This window comes from Schistocerca piceifrons, chromosome 5, assembly GCF_021461385.2.
Source record: "Schistocerca piceifrons isolate TAMUIC-IGC-003096 chromosome 5, iqSchPice1.1, whole genome shotgun sequence".
NCBI classification, from domain to species: Eukaryota; Metazoa; Arthropoda; class Insecta; order Orthoptera; family Acrididae; genus Schistocerca; species Schistocerca piceifrons.
This window is the reverse complement of record NC_060142.1, coordinates 92010173-92029161: the sequence shown is the minus strand read 5'-3', so window position 1 is coordinate 92029161 and position 18989 is coordinate 92010173. Positions and strand designations below refer to the sequence as shown.

At 39.8% G+C, this 18989-nt stretch overlaps 1 protein-coding gene across 2 annotated transcripts in view; it reads left to right on the top strand.

Moving 5' to 3' along the window:
- The first annotated feature begins 2461 nt into the window (after window positions 1–2461).
- Window positions 2462–18989, top strand: part of LOC124799230 (stomatin-like protein 2, mitochondrial) — a 98376-nt gene continuing 81848 nt past the window's right edge. The window contains exons 1-4 of one of the 2 annotated variants that reach the window (XM_047262769.1): window positions 2462–2609; window positions 2932–3048; window positions 14865–15012; window positions 16244–16364. In XM_047262769.1, coding sequence (XP_047118725.1) covers window positions 2505–2609; window positions 2932–3048; window positions 14865–15012; window positions 16244–16364 — 491 coding nt within the window. In that variant the 5' untranslated portion in view covers window positions 2462–2504. Of the gene's footprint in view, window positions 2610–2673; window positions 2859–2931; window positions 3049–14864; window positions 15013–16243; window positions 16365–18989 lie in introns of those variants that run through there. The other variant, XM_047262770.1, reaches the window with a different exon arrangement.

Sequence of the window (18989 nt, the reverse complement as noted above, 5' to 3'; positions counted from 1 at the left end):
GGAATGACATAAACAAAGCTCAATGAAGAATGGTTTATGCCTAAGCTACCTAAAAACACTGGGACATTGTTGCCCTGTTAACAAATCTCTTCCATACCAAAATAAGAAATTGGAACCTAAGGTAAGTAAGCAATAAGTAGAACTCCTTACTAATATTAAAATGAGTCCCATAGCAGGTGAAAATTGGAACACTGTTATACTGCCTTGGCTAACAGACATGTCATTTAAGTGCTGCTGCTGCAGTTGATTTGTTAGTTACTAAAAAAGTGCCCCAGCCTCATATTAGAGCTGCAGCATATCACTTAAGAGAAGAAATGTGGGTATGTATTGAAGTGTGTATGAACTGTATGGCAAAGAGTTTTGTTTTCTTCCTCAGGGTCAATGTTATCCAAACTGAAAGTACCTGTTTTGTGTATAACAAACACCTAATTTATATTTCTTGGGATTCTCCGCAATTATATTCCACTTGACAACGGAATGAAGGTGTGCACAATGTGACAGGTTGTTGGCTAAACATTAACTCACATTGAGTTATTTTATCAGACTTATTTATCTGCTGCTTCATTGTTTAAATAATTAACAACAAAGACAGATCATTTGGTTACCTCTTCAGATATAGATGGTGGTCAGAACCGCAATCAGTCTGTTACACATTAGTAAATAGCTGCTACAATACATCATTCTGAACTCAAACAACTGAAAAGTTTTGGTTTGTATGTCACGAAAATCGGAAAAGACGTCGTCACTTTTCGTAAATCTGGCATTGCTTCGTCCAATCAGATGATCGTAAGAATAAGTAAAGAAAGAACCCTAGTTTGTGATACACGTTGATTACTGAATTAACAAAATTGTATCGTTTACATTGAAGACTAGCTATTCGTAATATTACATTAAAAACTATTTTTAATCAGAAGAAACGCGGAATTTCGCCTTTACGAGGTTTTATTTTAAACAAAAACCTTGAAACCACCAATCTGATGACGTTACATGCGTATATGGTGCAATTAGCGACTTTAATACACGCAGCGCTATAGCACACTGGCAATGTTTTGGTCAGAGTGTCATGGCAGCGAGCCACGCCCCCATGGCTTCAAAACGTAGTACGGCTGGGATACGTAGCGCCATCTCCCCTTATTCGTACCTCCATGGTCATGACCAGTCTTCCAATATCTATGGTCGAAGCCCTCTACCTAAAGGTGCGTTTACACTGCGATTTGTATCGGCACATGTATAGGTGCGTTTACACTGCGATTTGTATCGGCACATGTATGAGATACATGTATATACGACTTTGCGACATGTATCGCGACTTGTATGAGTTGACAAGTATCAACCTCATACATGTATGAGCGTGCATTTACACTGGTTGATATGTATCACTGTGCGATAGCTTCCGACGACGATTTGGAAGTTTTCACATTTTTATGTGCTGATACACTTGCTCTTTTGGAAAATGATAGGAAGAAAAGGCGGAGGAAGCGTAGATGGTGGCACAGAGAGTTTCTCGCGAATTAACGCCATATTTTAGAAATTATGTTAGGATGAGTATGGAGGATTTCCGCGGTTTGTTATCACTTGTGGCTCTTCTTGTGTCCAAAACCAACACAAACTTTCGGGAAGCGATTCCACCAGAGGATCAGTTGGCAGTAACACTCCGTTTTTTAGCCACTGGGGATTCCTCGTAAAACGAAGATTTCATGACAAAACATTTGCATTGTCGCGCGATTGCTAATGCCGACGTCTCACACACGATTGTCGGCATCCGTTGTCAACATTATCACGCGAGGCCGCCGGAATAACAGCAAAACATTGATATACGTGCCAGATGCATGAAAAAATTATTTAATGTATGACATACTCTGATATATATAAAACTTTTACCTTCACTTCTTGGGATAAAACTTGCACAATGGCCTCGCAAACACGAAGAATAATGTTGCATATGGCACTTTTTGATATTTTATACAGATACATTAACGTCGAAACGACAGTCGGCACCTTCAAAACTCAAACAGCCGCCAAAGAGCCTGGTACTACGCATACGCTAATCGTCGAAATAAGCGGCAGTCGACAAGACGACAGGAAATGATAGTACTGCGAGTGCGCGAGTTCTTCAAATGTCGCTCATACATGTCGCGTATATGGCCAAAAAGCGATATACAAAATGTATACGTGACATGTATGAGCTCGAGGGCCCGCATACAAATTCCGTGAATTTTTGTATGAGGTGATGTATCGCGACATGTCAAATTGACATGTCGCTCATACATGTATCCCAGTGTAAACGTACCTTAATATTTCCTAACACCCACACATGAAATATCGCTGCTGTCACAAATCCGCCAACAGCCCTACTACCCATCCCAACTGTCGCAAGCTGTCTTTCCCACGCTGTTTGCCGTGAGTCTTTCTTGCCTTTCTGTCCTTAAAATGTACTACCCTGCGATTGCCTTTCTGTCTGCTATCTCCTCGATGGGATCGTGTTAGTGGGTGATCGCACCCAGATGTACGGACAGTATCACATTCCTGCATCCTGTGACTCTTTGATTAGCTTACTAACTCAGTTTATTCGTAGATGTGGCTGTAGAACTTTTTGCATTGGTCACCAAGTGAGTACGGGCGCTAAAAAAAATATAAAACTTTTCGGAGCTGCCAGCAATATCTGCGTGTAAAGGTGTATAACAACATCTTTGATGCTCGTGGTCTGTAAACAAATGCGGAGAGCTGAAATTGCATGTGGTGTTTTGATCTGTGTTGGAAGTCAGAATAGAGTCAAGATTGTTTGATGATATAGTGCAGTAAGATTTGATGCAGTTATGGTACTGTCATGTAGTGTACGGCTGCGACCGGTGTTGTCGGTACGTGTCATGCTAGGGGAATTCCAAATGTAGCAAAATCAATCTTTTAAGTGCAACGTACTTGTGATTTCAGGCTGCTGTTGGCCGAGCTGTCAGACTCGCACCGCAACATCAAATTACAACATTGCAGATCAGATGGAAGTCGTACACACCCATGAACACCGTAATAATGTTCGTGCCTCAACAAGAGGTAAGACCATTAATTGTGAATCCAGTTTTTGGATTGTGGTTCTTTCTTTCTGTTCTTACGTGGTGCCTCTGTCTCTCATTTCACCAAATATCTAACAAACTTTTCGTGTATTTCTCCAGTTGCATGCCCAGCAAAGTCGATCTATGATATAGAAATGTTTCGGAGAAGGCATGCAGCATGCATTGATGAGTTGCAGGTGTATCGCCATACGATAACTTTGTGTAACGCGGCGGACTTGGGTATGATTTTCTTATGAAGTAGTCTGCACAATTCGGTCGTGAAATCAGGGTTTGCAACACACAGTGCACACAAATGTATACTAGATAAAAACATCTCTCGGCGGATATTAACGAGCGATATTTTGACTGGCAGACATTAATGTAGAGCGGTCGGAAATATCTCAAGATGAAAACGTTCTTTATATTTCAACAGTGTTGTTACGTATAATTTATTATAGCACACATAGATATGTTTGCTGTACTGGAAAGTACGGAGGTTTTCTCTGTGTCCTAGTTCCAGCAGCATATTCATATAAACTGAAATGAATGTATGTACACTACCTGATCATAGCCTTCGAGATACACCTATGTAATGTGGAGTTTACCGATAGATGTCATGAGAGGCAAACCTGCCAATATAAAAGGAGATGGAGAGTATTGTGTTTTCATGAGAAAAGCAGTAACAGTGTAGTGGAACAGTCAGGAGAGCTCAGTGACATGGACTATTCAATGTATGTCACCTGAGTAACAAATCAGTTAAGGACATTTCAACCCTTTGAAAGTTGTCCAAGTCAACTTGTTGGTGATGTGACTGTGAAGTGGAAACATGAGGGAACAGCAGCAGCTAAACAAATAGCAGGCAGAGCTGTTGTAAAAAATCACAAAAATCGGGAAGGATTCACTCGTGAGTTCTAAAGTGGTGCTGGCAGTACAGTTGGCACAATTGCTGTGTGTAGAAAGTAAAAAAGAAGGGGATACAATGGTAGAGCAGCTACTCATAAACCACTCATTTCTATCGCCAGTGCTAGGCGACACTTGATCTTTTGTAAAAATGGATGCCACTGGATGGTGAATGACTGGATCTGCGTGGTTTGCAGTGATGAGTCAGGTATACCTTGTGGCAGTTTAGTGGGAGTGTTTTGGTTTGGTGAATGCCTTGATAAACATGTATGGCACTTTAGTGCCAACAGTGAAGTGTAGAGGAGATGTTGTTAAGGTAAGGGGTGGTGCTCATTATTTGGGTGTAGTCCCTCTTTGTGCTTAAGAAAACACTAAATGTGGAAGGACAGGAACACATTTAACAGCAATGTGTACTGTTACACTAGAGCAGGGGTGCTGAATCTCTTTAAGGCTTGAGATCTACTACAAGTAATTTGGTCCGTTTACAGATCTACTGGCTTCAAAACTCATAAAGGCTTAAGCATATAACAACACTGTAGCCAAAATTAACCATTTTAGTTACACAAAACACATAATAGACAATTTTCCAACTATTAAAACTTGTAGACATACTACTAAATTTTCAAGATATTACACATGTGAAAAAAATTAAAATGTATGTCGTAAATCTTGAAAACAGTGTTGTGATGTACTTGGCTTTGCATATCATTGGCAAGTTTATTAGAATCTGGTGAATAATTTGTCAGAGCCAACCCTACACAGTCCGAAAGAAGAGGATGTCAGTCAGTTTAATTCCATAGTTACAGTTTACTATGTTCATCATTGAAAACACTGCCTTACATAGACAAATTGATCCAAAAAATGATAAAACATAGAATACCATTTTTATAATGTGAGAGTATCTTTTTACACTCACCAATTTCTCAAAGTTATCTTCATTGTGTTCTGACTTTATGAAAATGTCACTCTGAAATCGTGTTATTTCCTCCTTTCAGGTTCAGTCACACTGGGGGGGGGGGGGGGGGGGGAAGGGAGGAAGGAAGGAAGGAAGGAATACTAATTTTACTTACAATATCATCCACATCCCTTTTTGGAAAGGTTGAGCTATGGAAGCTAGAACAGGTTCCATTGCATCGAAATCTGAAAATTGGTTTTCCTCAGTGCTGTCAGGTTGTCCATATAATTCTTTGCAGCTTCTTGATCCAATGAAGGTTTGTGACTGTTTTTGAGAAAAGCATTTCACATTTAATTTCTATAACAATGCAGGAGGAATGACTGTTGCTTGTGAAATGCAGATGGAGGAAAAAAGAGGTGGAATCAATGTTGTCATATCTATCGCCTACAGAGGCTGTGCGGACACTCATTGTCAACAAACTGGTATTTTACAAAGCAGTTCATTTCAACAGATTTTGGACAAAGGTTTTGAATGATTGGCTCTTAATGCCATGGTAATGGACTGGTCAATTGTGATTGTGATCAATGGGTCGAGCGCCCTAGCAGTAGAGGAACAGTTGAGAGAGATTGATTCTTTGTATCAGCATGTAAATGCACCGTGTCATAAAGCAGCGTCTTTGCGACACTGGTTTGTGGACAATAACATTCCTAAAATGCTCTAGTCTCCCGAGAGTCCCAACTTGAACTGAGTGGAATACTTTTGGGATGAATCACAACATCGACTTTGCTCCAGACCCCATCGTCCTACAACATTACCCTCTCTGGATTCAACTCTTGAGAAAGGTGGGTTGCCATTCCTCCAGACACATTCAGACACCCCTTTGAAAGTGTCCTCCATATAGTTCAAGCCATCATAAAGCTGAAGGGTGGACACGTCCCATGTGTACTAATGGGTGTCCCAGTAGTTTTGAACAGATGGTGTATGAGTTTCTGGCAGTCATTTTTTCTTCAGAGGTATCTTTTTAATTCTCTAATGATCTTCTTCAGTAGCAACAAAATGTTCTGAACAGAACTAGTTGCCCCACTAGTTGATAATATGTGATATAATTCTGTAAAAAGTGTAAAATAAATTATTACAACATACACTTCATGCACTCACTTCCTTACAAACCATTTCAAATAAATTGCTTGATACGATTTGCTACTAGGCAATGGCCTCCATACCTGGGAGAAAGGGCAGGCACAACCCCTCCTCCCTCCCCCATTTCTGCCCCCTCTGAGGGTTTTTTTAAGTCTCCTTTTGTATTCCAAAATGTTAAAAATACTCTATACCTCCAGGTCTTGCTCACCCCCCCCCCCTCCCCTCCCCCAGTGTACCATATGGACACCCTTGCTACTAGGTATTAGATTTCACAGCTTGTCCACATGGTAACTTAGCTTCTAAATATACACCCAAAGGAAGTTGTGTTTTTAAACTAAAATCTGTGTTTTGTGTTTTATTTCATTCAAGCAAAAAATCTGTTTCCTCTATACCAGTAAGATGCTTACAGTGGTGGATTAAAGAAATGTTATGGGGGGGGGGGTGCCTTGGAGAGAAAGAGAACCTGGGGTGTCCCCAGAAAACAAAGAAAAGAAGGTCTTTAAAATGTAGTATTTCAAGCTTTTTGAGACTTAAAAAAACATATCAAAGACGTGGGAAAGATGTGCTTTATTTTGGGGATACATATGTCTAAAATTTTTTCAAAAGTTGGACATCAAAGTCGTTACATAGGCATTTACATTTACATAATTGTTAACAGGAAAGTATCAAGTTACATTAGCATTTTGTAAACACAAATACTTCACTTTAAATCAATATTAGTAAAGCTGTAAATAAATCCATAATTCTTTTTACGTTTTCAATTTTTAAACTGTTTAAGGTGATACCCATTCTGAAATAAATAATAGTATGAGTAATAGTCATTACAAACTTATATAAGAGATATAAAACAATAATTTTGAATATAATATGATATATTTCTGTGTAGTGAGTGGTTTAAATTTTGGTAGAAGTTACGTTAACAATTTTTGTATTGGCTCTCCATTTGTAAAGTACATATTTGATCCGTTTTATGCATATTAGCAGGTGGTTTATTGTTCTTACAGTTCTTATGAAAGCGCAAAATCTAATATAGTTTTGTAATTATTAATTACTCTATCTTTTCTCATCAGCTGGCTTGACAACATCTAGACCTCAGAAAGCATACATCTTCTCCTCTTTCCACCCTTTGCAATAAATCTGTCTATGTCTAGAATGAAATTTTCACTCTACAGCAGAGTGTGCGCTGATATGAAACTTCCTGGCAGATTAAAACTGTGTGCTGGACCGAGACTCGAACTTGGGACCTTTGCCTTTCGCGGGCAAGTGCTCTACCAACTGAGCTACCCATGCACGACTCACGCCCCTTCCTCACAGCACACTTGCCCGTGAAAGGCAAAGGTCCCGAGTTCGAGTCTCGGTCCGGCACACAGTTTTAATCTGCCAGGAAGTTTCATATCAGCACACACTCCACTGTAGAGTGAAAATTTCATTCTAGAAACAACACCCAGCCTGTGGCTAAGCCATGTCTCTGCAATATCCTTTCTTCCAGGAGTGCTAGTTCTGCAAGGTTCGCAGGAGAGCTTCTGTGAAGTTTGGAAGGTAGGAGATGAGGTACTGGCGGAATTAAAGCTGTGAGGACGGGGCGTGAGTCGTGCTTGGGTAGCTCAGTTGGTAGAGCACTTGCCCGTGAAAGGCAAAGGTCCTGAGTTCAAGTCTCGGTCCAGTACACAGTTTTAATCTGCCACGAAGTTTCAAATCTGTCTATGATTTTTTCTTTGTTAATAACAATGTCCCTACATACGTACAGTAAAGCAAGCCCAGTTAAGCGGTTTTGCCCACAATGATTTCTTAACCAAGTCTTAATCAATTTCCATGTAGAGAAAGATCTTTTGGTTGTTGAAGTTGAGACAGGAAGACAAGAACGGATCAACATTGAAGATGTGATCAAGGGGAAAATGTCTGTAGTACAAAACTGCAAACTCTCAACTGCAGAGCTTGGTAGAAGTGTTTTCTTTGCATCTTCCCTTTTCCATTTTGTCATCCACAACTTGACTTCTGTACCTCAAATTAGAGATACAGTCACTTTCAACCTTTCCAAACAGTTTATAATACTTTCTAGCCAGTGTTTCGGTATCACTAATCACTGACTCCATGGATCTTGTCGACAAAGAACAGACTTTGGTAGAAGCGTGTTCAGGTTGAAGAGAATTAGAACGTTTTTAGAGAATGTGCTTTCAAGATCGTTGCTAATTGTGTTGAGAATGATGATGAAGACATTAACCCTAAAATAACTTTCTGGACTCGATGGAGCAGCATTAGATCTGTTAATTTGGCAAGATGTATGTCTGGGTGTTTGGATGGTGCTTCCAACAATATCTGCGATTCTCTTGGCTTCATCATAAAGGAGACTGAACTCTGCAACTGCATTAGCTCGCTTTGTTTTAAAGACTGGTAAAGTGTCGTTTATGGTATCAGCTGCTTCTGTAACATCAATAGTTTCTTTTTGGTAAAATCTACTGAGAGGTAATGTTTGACAGAGCACATCAGCAAGGCACACTAGAGTTAAGATAAATTCTCCATTACTGATAGCATATAAAAGCATCGTAGCTGTTACACTAGAAGTATCACTTGAAAAATGTGACCATTGTGACATTTCCTCAAGGCGCTACAAGATTTTTTCAATTTTTTTAAGAAACGACACTGCAGATAACTGCCTTTCTAACCATCTTGCTTCACACATAGAGACAAGCTGACTGCTTGTATGCTTAACGAGTACAGCATTTCTTTTTGGAGAGGCTGTAAAAAATGAAACAGCCACCTTAACAATACCAATTGAGTTTCTCACTTGTTGCACACCAGAACACATATAAACAGATAAATTCAAAGAATGTTTGAAACTTGGGGCTCTTTCAGCTGTAATACATTCTTTCTTTATTGTGGCAACTGCTCCAACAATCTCGGAACTCGTGACTGAGCAGCCATCGGTTGCAGTACAAGTACATTTACCAAGATCGAGAGTAAGATGTCTCGTAGTGTTAATCACAGTTTTACCTAAATGTATTCCAGTCATTCTGGTATCTTTATTCTCTTCATCTGCTCTACCTTTGTTACATTTATTAGAGAAGCGTCTTCAAAAGACTCAAGTTGGTCATTTTCATCGTCAGATGTTGAGGAGAAATCTTCGTTTTTATTACTTTTGAATCCAGCTTTGAAGTTTTATTTCTACAGATTTGTCTGTGGCTCCCGTGGATTGATGAAACCTATGAAATCTTCTCTGATCACATCTTTATAAACATATCTTTAAAAAATTGACATCTGATTTTTTTTTTTTTTTTTTGATTCTATTTGCTACCTGAGAAATAATTTCTTCACCACAGCATTCAATCAACTCATTTTGAACAGTTTTACTTAAAAATGTGCATCTTTTATTACCAGAGCTATACTGTGCTTCTAATTCAATTTCCCCACATTCTTTGGTGCGAAATTTCATCAACTCTTTAAAGTTGTCTTTATTTGATAGTTCGGAATCATTAGAAAAAACAGAGCCACCATCTAGATGTCTTCTAAAAGGCATGTTCTACCTTCCAAGAAATATGACGTTTTGCAAAGGAAATGACAACAGTTTTTATTTTTTTTTCCATTCTCTTTAGTCGGTAGGTGTCAACTTGGTTTTCAACTGATTTATTTGGATTGTGGTAAGAAACCAAAAAGTCATTGGTGCGTCCTAAAGCTTGCGGATGATATACTGCTCTACTTTGGTTTTCCAGGTCACCATCTTTACATAATAACTTATCAAATTTTGTCAGAGGTACAGCCACTAATGTGTTTAACTTCATTCCCACATGATACCCACCCTTAAGAGCAGGTACAATGAAATGACACACTTTGCAAAATAGACCTTCTTTGGATGGAGACAAAACTAACCATGCTTTATATTTATCTAAGTGCTCACTTTTCAGAAACCTTCTTTCAGTCTTCCCACCCTTATTATGAGTAGAATGTGGGTAACTGTATTCAGCAGGAGGTTCCCAGTGGTTTTGCAGTATAGTGGCAAGCACACTATCAGGTGGTTTAGTCGCAATATGTCGACCGATGTCATTTTCGTAATGTACCTCTGAAACGGAAGTGTTATCTGCAGGTGATGAAGTTGAAGCGCAGCTCATCTGATCACCTGGATCATTCAAAGTGGCAAGCTAGGCGGTGCTGAGTCCTCAATCTCATTATGCTCATCTGAATAGATTGCACCAATGCATTGCACCAAAGTCATAAGTGATATGTCTTGAACCCTCCTGCCTCACAAACGTACATGGCTGCTCACTCTGCTAATAGACTTTTAGCCTAAATGCGCATCAAAGACTTAATACTATCTACATCTACGTCCATACTCTGCGAGTCACTGTGTGGTGTGTGGCAGAGGGTACTCCGGGGTACCATACGTTAAGGTTTCTTCCTATTCCATTCCCGGATGGAAAGAATGACCGTTTAAATGCCTCTGTATGAGCTCTTAGTCTCTTACTTACCTAATTTTGTCTTTGCGAGATATATATGTAGGGGGATATGCATCGCATCTGCCAAGATTTTGCGTCTGGAATTTTTCAAGATGGTTCTGGCGTGATATAAGTCTTTCTTCGGGTGTTTGCCAATTCTGACCTCTCCACACGTCACTAACGCTCTCTCGCCAGTCAAACAAGCCTGTTACCATCCGTGCTGGCTTTCTTTGTGGTTGCTATATGTCTCCCATTAGTCCCGCCTGATAGGAGCCTCGCACATTTGCTCCGTATTACTGGCCGAAATGTCTGTGGGTCTGTTCTACTTCCCTTTTTGTGTGTCAGTGTGACTTGTGCTCCTTTCCATTCACTGGGGATAACGCCTTGTTCAAGAGACTTGTGGTAAATTATGGTCAAGAAAGGGGCTAAATCAGTCACAAATTCTGTGACAGGAATTCCATCAGGCCCTGGAGCTTTGTTGTGTTTTATAGATTTAAGCTGTTTTTCGACATTATTTTAATCTAGCTCTTGCTGAGATCTTTAATTCTGTACTGAGTAATTTTATATAGAACCTAAGGTTCGTGCAACGTACCGCAAAAGAGTACACTGGCTGGCTGGTGTGAAATGTTTGGCCAGCTTGATTGACTATAATCTACATTGCTTCTTCCACTTGTTACCTAAAGTAGCAAAATAAATATTAAAACACAGCAAGAGTATTTATCCATTAATTAAAAAGATTCTCATCAGTTGCATAAGTGGTTGCAAATTTGTGATAATTTTTTTATAGGTTGTAGTGATGGAATAAAGCTTTGTGTCAGACGTCACATCTGACACAGCTTTACATCATAATTTAGTAGATGTGGAAGTCCTCAAAGACCCTTCTGTTTGTGAATTTCTAGTTAGTTGACTGAAATAAGGGTGATTATTTAGAAAATTGCAAGAAGCACATCTAAGCTGTGGTAATAACTGTTGTCTTGTAGCGGAACCATTTGACAGATTCGAAGGTGTATTTACCATTTTAAAAATACATACACGCTGCATATAAAAAGATACACTTGTGTTCATTTCCATTTGACACTGACATTTCAGGTTCTACTGCATCAAAGTACCTTACCTGTTAGTAGTCAAACATTTTGGTTTTAGATCACGGTGCACAGGAAATGAGCATGTTTTCGAAAAAAATAAATTACCACATTTAAGTGATATATTATAATTAGGCCTAAAGGTCACACATTGGATGATTTCACATGGAAGGTGAGATTTAAACGTGTCCTGATAGGTAAATTGCCATGATACTGACAGAATGATGAAGCAAAAATCCAGTTCTGTTTCTGTGTAAATTTGCTACCATGAGTTGTTTCTTTTCGTTTGTTAATTGTACAATTTCATTTTATAGATTAATATGGAAATTGTAGTGTATTGTATTTATAGCTATCGGCAATAAAAAAGTTAAGCAGGCAGTTCTTTGCAGGGCCTGCAACTTGGCATGCAAGCACAATGCCAGTTGTTTGCTACTTTAGGAACAACTTGCGGAAACAACAACCTTTCATAATAATACATTGTTGAGACTTCATATTCAAATATGACAATCCGATGTATCCTCAGAAATGGTCAATCTGCCTGCAAATCTCAAATGAGACTGACCACTGGCAATTTTATCATCAGAATGCCCCCTCCCCCAGCTGAAAATAACTTCCGAGGCAAAGGTACTTGCCGTAGATGTCATTGATACCAAGTTTAACAGTTTGTAAAAAATACAAGGAAACAGAAAAGATAAGGCTATTCTTTGCAATATCGTACAATTTCCACAAAAGGACTCCTTAAAACAAGTACTTCTGCCCATGAAAATATATTACTTGTCACTGTCTCGAACATAAAATTAATTTGGTTTGATTCGTTGATCACAATGATGGGTGGCCATAAAAATACTTTATGCCCAATAAGTTAAGTAACATACATAGAAAAACTGTCTACTTTCCAATTTAAGTAGACAGCCGCAGCATATGAAAACAAGTTAACAACTATTGAAGAAAATATAAAAAATGCTTCTTCCTATAAAAATTGTAGTGTAATCTCAAATAGCTTGACTTTAAGAACTCAGTTGCAAAATTAAGTAATACATATACATGAACAAGCAACTTTTGCCCATATAACACCTCACGAACCATAATCTTACGCTGTAATAAACTCACCTGTTGTCTTCTGTTTTTTAGAGAAAAAAGATGTTATCTTTGAAGCTTGTTTCATGGTACACAGATGACAGAAATGAAACAGTCTACACCAGTAAAAGGAACTGTTCATATAAGCTATTCAGCCCAAGATGAAATGTCTAAGAGCACAACACTGACAATAAGGGATGCACGCCAGGTAGCAACGGACGGGCTTAGTGCAGTGCACGCCACTGGTCGGGGGTACGGAAGTCAAGAAATCCTAGCGGGCAATTCCCAGAGAAGCGGGGCAGTATAGCTGTGCTGCAGATGGCTAGGCTGTTCTGGCTGGGGGTTAGAATCCACCCATGGGCATGGATGTGGGTGTTACCCTGTGATTCTACTTTGAATAATAAAGTTGTATAGGTTAAGTCACAAGCAGTACATGGACACAAACTTTGACCTGAAATAGATCCTAGAAATGATCAGAAATATAGAGATTAGAGAAAAGCAGATAAGAACAACAAACTGTTACACTCTATATCTGGCTAAAATGGGGTACCACTTGAAAGGCCAAATTTTAATTTTAAATAAAAAACGTTCCCAGAGTGTACAGCAGGGTGAAAACATAACATGATGAAACTCTAGCTACTCCAAAAAATACAAACTTTTTTCACTTAGGTAAAGCAAAGTAAAGGGGGCACTCCCGCCCTGCGTCCCCCTTTAATCCACCAGTGGATGCTTAGGCTATTATATCATCATCACAGTTCTTGCTGATGGAGTTTGCTTGTGACAGTGGCTTAATGTCACAGTGAGCCTTCTTGCTGACCACTTCATTACCTGATATAACAGTTCATGTTCGTGTTGTAATATGATGAATATTTTTACCAGTCTTTGGAGTCTGTGCTGTGGTAGAAAGCTTGAGCTGCTATGTATTCTTCAGGCACTTCCTTTGGTCTCCTTGTCACACATCCCATTTACATCAACAAGCACAAGTTCTTGCTTTGGCAGACATGCTAAGTGCTCAGCTACAGATGATAATGTTCTGGTGTAGTGTTGAGAAATTATTGAAAGATTTAAAGAATTAAGTGAATGTGGGCTAGACCGAGCGAGGTGGCGCAGTGGTTAGACACTGGACTCGCATTCGGGAGGACGACGGTTCAATCCCGCGTCCGGCCATCCTGATTTAGGTTTTCCGTGATTTCCCTAAATCGCTCCAGGCAAATGCCAGGATGGTTCCTCTGAAAGGGCACGGCCGACTTCCTTCCCCATCCTTCCCTAATCCGATGAGACCGATGACCGCACTGTCTGGTCTCCTTCCCCAAACAACCAACCAACCAACTGAATGTGGGCTAAAAGAATTTCGGGGCAGTTTTTTGTTAAAAATCTTCATTGACTCAGGCAGAAGGTAGACTCGAGGTATAGGTGCTAATGTACTGGTTAAACCTGGCAAGAAGTGGACTACTTTGTATAGAATGTGTTACATAAACATTGTGAATGATCATCTGCTATATGATTTTCTTCTATACTACTACTTGTGCATGACAGGATATGTTCTTTAAAGTCTAGACTGATTCAGTATTTCTGTACTGCTCATAAGTTGGCAACTAATCAATTTGTGAATCCATGGTAGTTTGATGTAACAAGTGACAGATTAGAAAATAGACATTTCACTTCAGAGGTGGAGTGAACTGCTGCTTCATGATAGAAGAAAGTTTTACATATCAGTCATGGCTTGTCAGCCCAGAAGTTTTAAATGAAGTTAATACTGGCCATGAAAGCCTAAATTGTATGATCAAAAAGATAGTGTTTTAATACTTAACTTTGAATGGAGGTTGTGAAAATAGATTGATTTCTAGCAGATCATGATGTCTGGGTTATGATGGAAGGTGTTAATTTTGTTGGGAGTTCTTATTTCAACTGTATCTTACTTGACATACATTTACTTCATTTACTGTGATAAGTATTTGGTCAATTTTTGGGGATACAGTAGCTGCTGCTTTTTTCCCAAATACGTAGTGGAATTTGCTTCTATGTGACAATATTCCTTTACTTTTTGCTAAGAAACATACTGTCTGCTTGCTGCTCTCTCATTGGCTGCATATAACCAGCAGTTGATACATCCCCCTTGGGCCCATCATATCTAACAGCGAGCACTGACAGTGTTGCTACATAAAACACTCAATGCAACAGTAGCCCTAATCTAGACTTGTAACATATACTTCTGTCTTCTGAATGAGAAAATTATTGTTTGTTTGCAAGACAAGCACCTCACCAAGTATTGATACTAATGTATTTGATATTGTAGGCATGGATTGTTGAAAGAATGGGGAAGTTTCATAGGATCTTGGAGCCTGGACTGAATATCTTATTACCAATTGTGGATAAAGTTAAATATGTTCAGAGTCTAAAAGAAATAGCAATTGATGTCCCCAAGCAAAGTGCAATCACTTCAGGTAAGCTACTTTCAATTGCGAATACATGACAACAGCAATGAATCTACTTTGTTATACACATTTGCATGAAGTTTTGGCATTAGAACTGCAGTTTTCTTTCACCTTTTGGTATTTGATTGTAATATGTTTGAAGTAAGAAATATTAAAATTTTTGATAACTACTGTGCAGGTATTTGTTTGGCACACTTTTACTTGTTCAAATGACTATCATAGCAATAGAAATAGAAATATAATTAACTTAAGGGGTAGGACATCAAACGAGCCAACTTGGGCAGGAGGGACACCACAGGACATTTTAATTTCGACTGTCTATACTTTTACAAATAAGTTCATAAAACTTTGTCAGCATGACCAGGAAGGATTCAGGATTCACACTCATAGCAGTGGAAGTTCAAAAACATAACAAAATATTTTTTTACATGTGAAATTTCATCATTTTTTTCACTTACTATTGGTTGCATTTGTTGCTATAGGTACATTTTTCTTCATAAGTAAGAGCGTTTCTGTGATTAATTTTGCACAGCATACAAACCATACTTACAGGTCTATGAAACTATAGAATTTTCCAAATCTATTGAAAACTGTAGTAAAAATTGAGATAATTGACTATAAAATTTGAGTTTTTTCTAAACGTGAAGATTGAAATGTAACAGCTCATTCATTTTTTTCATAAATTAAATAAATTGAAGAGTCTCATACACCTGTAAGTATGGTTTGTATGCTGTGCAAAATTCATCGAAGACTTTATATTACTTGAAGAAAAGTGTATCTATAGCAACAAATGCAGCCAATAGTAAGTGAAAAAATGATGAAATTTCACAAGTAAAAAAAAAAATATTTTGTTATGTTTTTGAACTTCCACTGCTATGAGTGTTAATCCTGAATTCTCCCTGGTCATGCTGACAAAGTTTTATGAATTTATTTGTAAAAGTATAGACAGTGGAAATTAAAATGTCCTGTCGTCCCTCTCCTGCTCCAAGTCAGCACATTTGATGTCCTACCCCCCATAAATTAAGATGAGGCAGAATTGCTGATTCAACCTCTCCACCTTTCTTCCCTGAGGGACATAGAAATTACGAAACTTAGATATAGTACTTTCTAATGTTAAATATTTCTGTTGGCAGTACTTGGTATTTCACCTTTTGACAGCCAGTTGCGGCAGTCCTAAGTTAATTTGTATATTTTCATATACATACTGCATATTTGATCCCTTTTTGTGTGCTTCTTCCAGACAATGTGACGTTAAATATTGATGGCGTGCTTTACTTAAGAATTATTGATGCCTACCTGGCAAGTTATGGTGTTGAAGATCCAGAATTTGCAATTACCCAGCTAGCTCAGACAACAATGAGGTGTGTTTGCATCAGTTCCTGTATCTTTCATGTACACATATTCATAGAACTTCTCTGTTGTAATTCTGATAGTTAACAGTTATTTACTTTCCATGACGTGGACTATTTAATGATATATAATGTGGAATATATAAGATGTATTTGAAATAACATCTGCTTCCATAACCCATAAAAATTCAGTAAATTACAAATAATCTCTAGACTAAGTATTGTGTTCTTGTTGCTAAGCATCTTGCACTAATGTCTTGAGGGTCTGTTGATGATGACGATGATGATGATAACTCTTCTCTTCTGAGCAGGGTCTCCCCAGGCGTTTCACCACTCTTTGGCAGGTTTGTGCTTGGCTAACACAGGGACCGAGCCTTTGTGGCATTTTTTCCCTTCTGTGCTGCATGTGTATCCTCTTGCTATTCGTTTTCCTTTTCCTCTCCCTTGGGGAACATGTCTAAGATACTTTTGGCAATTTGTTCTGCATTTTCAGTAGCCGACATCAGAACAGTCTCACCACAGTTTTTCATTCCTTTTTTCTTTCCTCATTCACCTTTTCCTATCCTTCCTTCACTTCGGTGTTTGAGGTTCCTCTTTTTCTTCTTCTTCCCTGTGTGCTCCTGAAGGCTGGTCCATGCTTTTGACACATAATGGGTGACTGCGTAATGCATAATTCCCAGCCCCAGGTCAACAGGTAGGGTTCACACATGCCGCCTGGTACAGGCCAGGCCCACAGAGGGGTGATTGCCTGAGGTGCTACCTTCCCAAACTGCCGATTGGTCCCTCTGTCAGATGCTTGGGTGGCATGACCTGAGGTGTGAATAGTCACCTAAGGTGGGTGAGCCTCCCTCTGAGGGGGGGGGGGGGGGGGGGAGGGGGGGCCGTCAAAAGGAGTGCACCATTGGAGATACATGCAATCATGGGGGATTTGCTCACAATGAGCCAAACATTTTCTTCAGAGTCAATGTGTACCAAACATAAACAGAATGAAGGTCCGGATTCAAAGACCCTCCCAGCTGCACCATGGTTCCTCGTAGTTTCGTATACTGAAGATGAAGATGGTCTGTCCTTTGCAATGGTAAATCCGTTACTTATTCAGAAAGGTGTTGATGTGATTGCTGGCCCTCTGAAATCCTGCTCTCGTTTACGCCGTTTCACTTTGCTTATTCTCAAGCACAGCAACTGCTTACTGCTTTGCTCCTCCACGGCTATCCTGTTCATGTTGAGGTCCATAGAACTCTGAGTACTTCTTGTGGTGTTATTTACACTAGGCTGCTTGATGGTCTGACTGAAGCAGAAATCCAAACGTACCTCTCTGATCATTGTGTCATTGCAGTGCATTGGGCGATGAAAAAGGTAGATGTATTCTTAGTGCCCACTCACACTTTTTTTCTGCTTTTGATAGAGTGGTACTTCCTTCCAGGATAAAAGCAGTTTATGAAGTTATCACAGTTCGACCGTACATTGTGAACTCGATGCACTGCTATCAGTATCATCATTTGAACCGCGCTAGAGTGCCCTGTCGACAACCAACCGAATGTGTAACTGTGCTAGAGATGCTCACAAGGACGATTTTCTGTCTCTTGCTCCCCGCTGTGTCAATTGCAATGGTGACCATCCTGCCTCCTCTTGTGATTGTCCCATGTATTTCAATGAACAGGCTGCCCAGGAGATCCGGGTAAAGGAAAAAGTGCCTTACCTGGTCGCTCACAAATTATTGTGTAGTTGCCAATCGTGCATTCTACAATCTGGCACTTACAGTATGGTTCTTGCTACATCTTGCTCCATGAAGGACATGACCACACAAATATGTGACCTCAAATTCAGCACCATGGTTGAAAAAACACTCAGTGTCATGGTAACAGCCCCGTCTCCTCCCCCAGCTGTGCAGCAAACCACCTAACTCTCATCTCACTGGGTGAAGTCACCTGCAGGGTGGAAAGGACAAAAGGAATACTCCCATGAAGACTTCCTATGTCCCTCCAGCTAACCAACATCCGAGTCTTCCTCTGCCAACTGGAAAGGCTCCAGGAAGTCAAACAAAGGCAATTGGTCTTCTCTTTCGCGGACTTGGAGATCCTCTTCGACTGTGTCGCCATGTGGTACACTCCCCTGGCCTAGCTCTGTGTTGCCGGTGTGCACCACCAACTGTTTGGCTGTCCTGGGCTCCATAGACCAGCAGAAGGGGAATTCAAACACCTCTGTAGATCCCAAGGGGTGAGATCCAGCTTCTGTGCCCTATAGCAGGGAGTCTTCGAAGTGTGGCACATGGCAGCCACCAAGGTGACGCCCCTCAATTTTTTCCCTCCTCCTCTTTCACTGTCATGACTCTCCTCCAATGGAACGTTTGCAGCCTTCGATCCAACAAAGAAGACTTATGGGTGCTCTTAGAATCACAACATCCATTTGTTCTCTGCCTCCAGGGAACAAAATTGCATCCTCACGACCACTCTGAACTCTCACATTTCTTCCTGGTCCACTTTGACCCCCCACCACCACTTGGATTTTCTACCTGGATTTTATTTACTAGTTCTTTTAACAGTTCCACTCCATGTTCCATTGTGTGGGCCAACCCCCAATGGCTCTCTGGGGCCAAGGTCCATGCCCAGTTTCTAGCCTGACAGCAACAGAAGATGT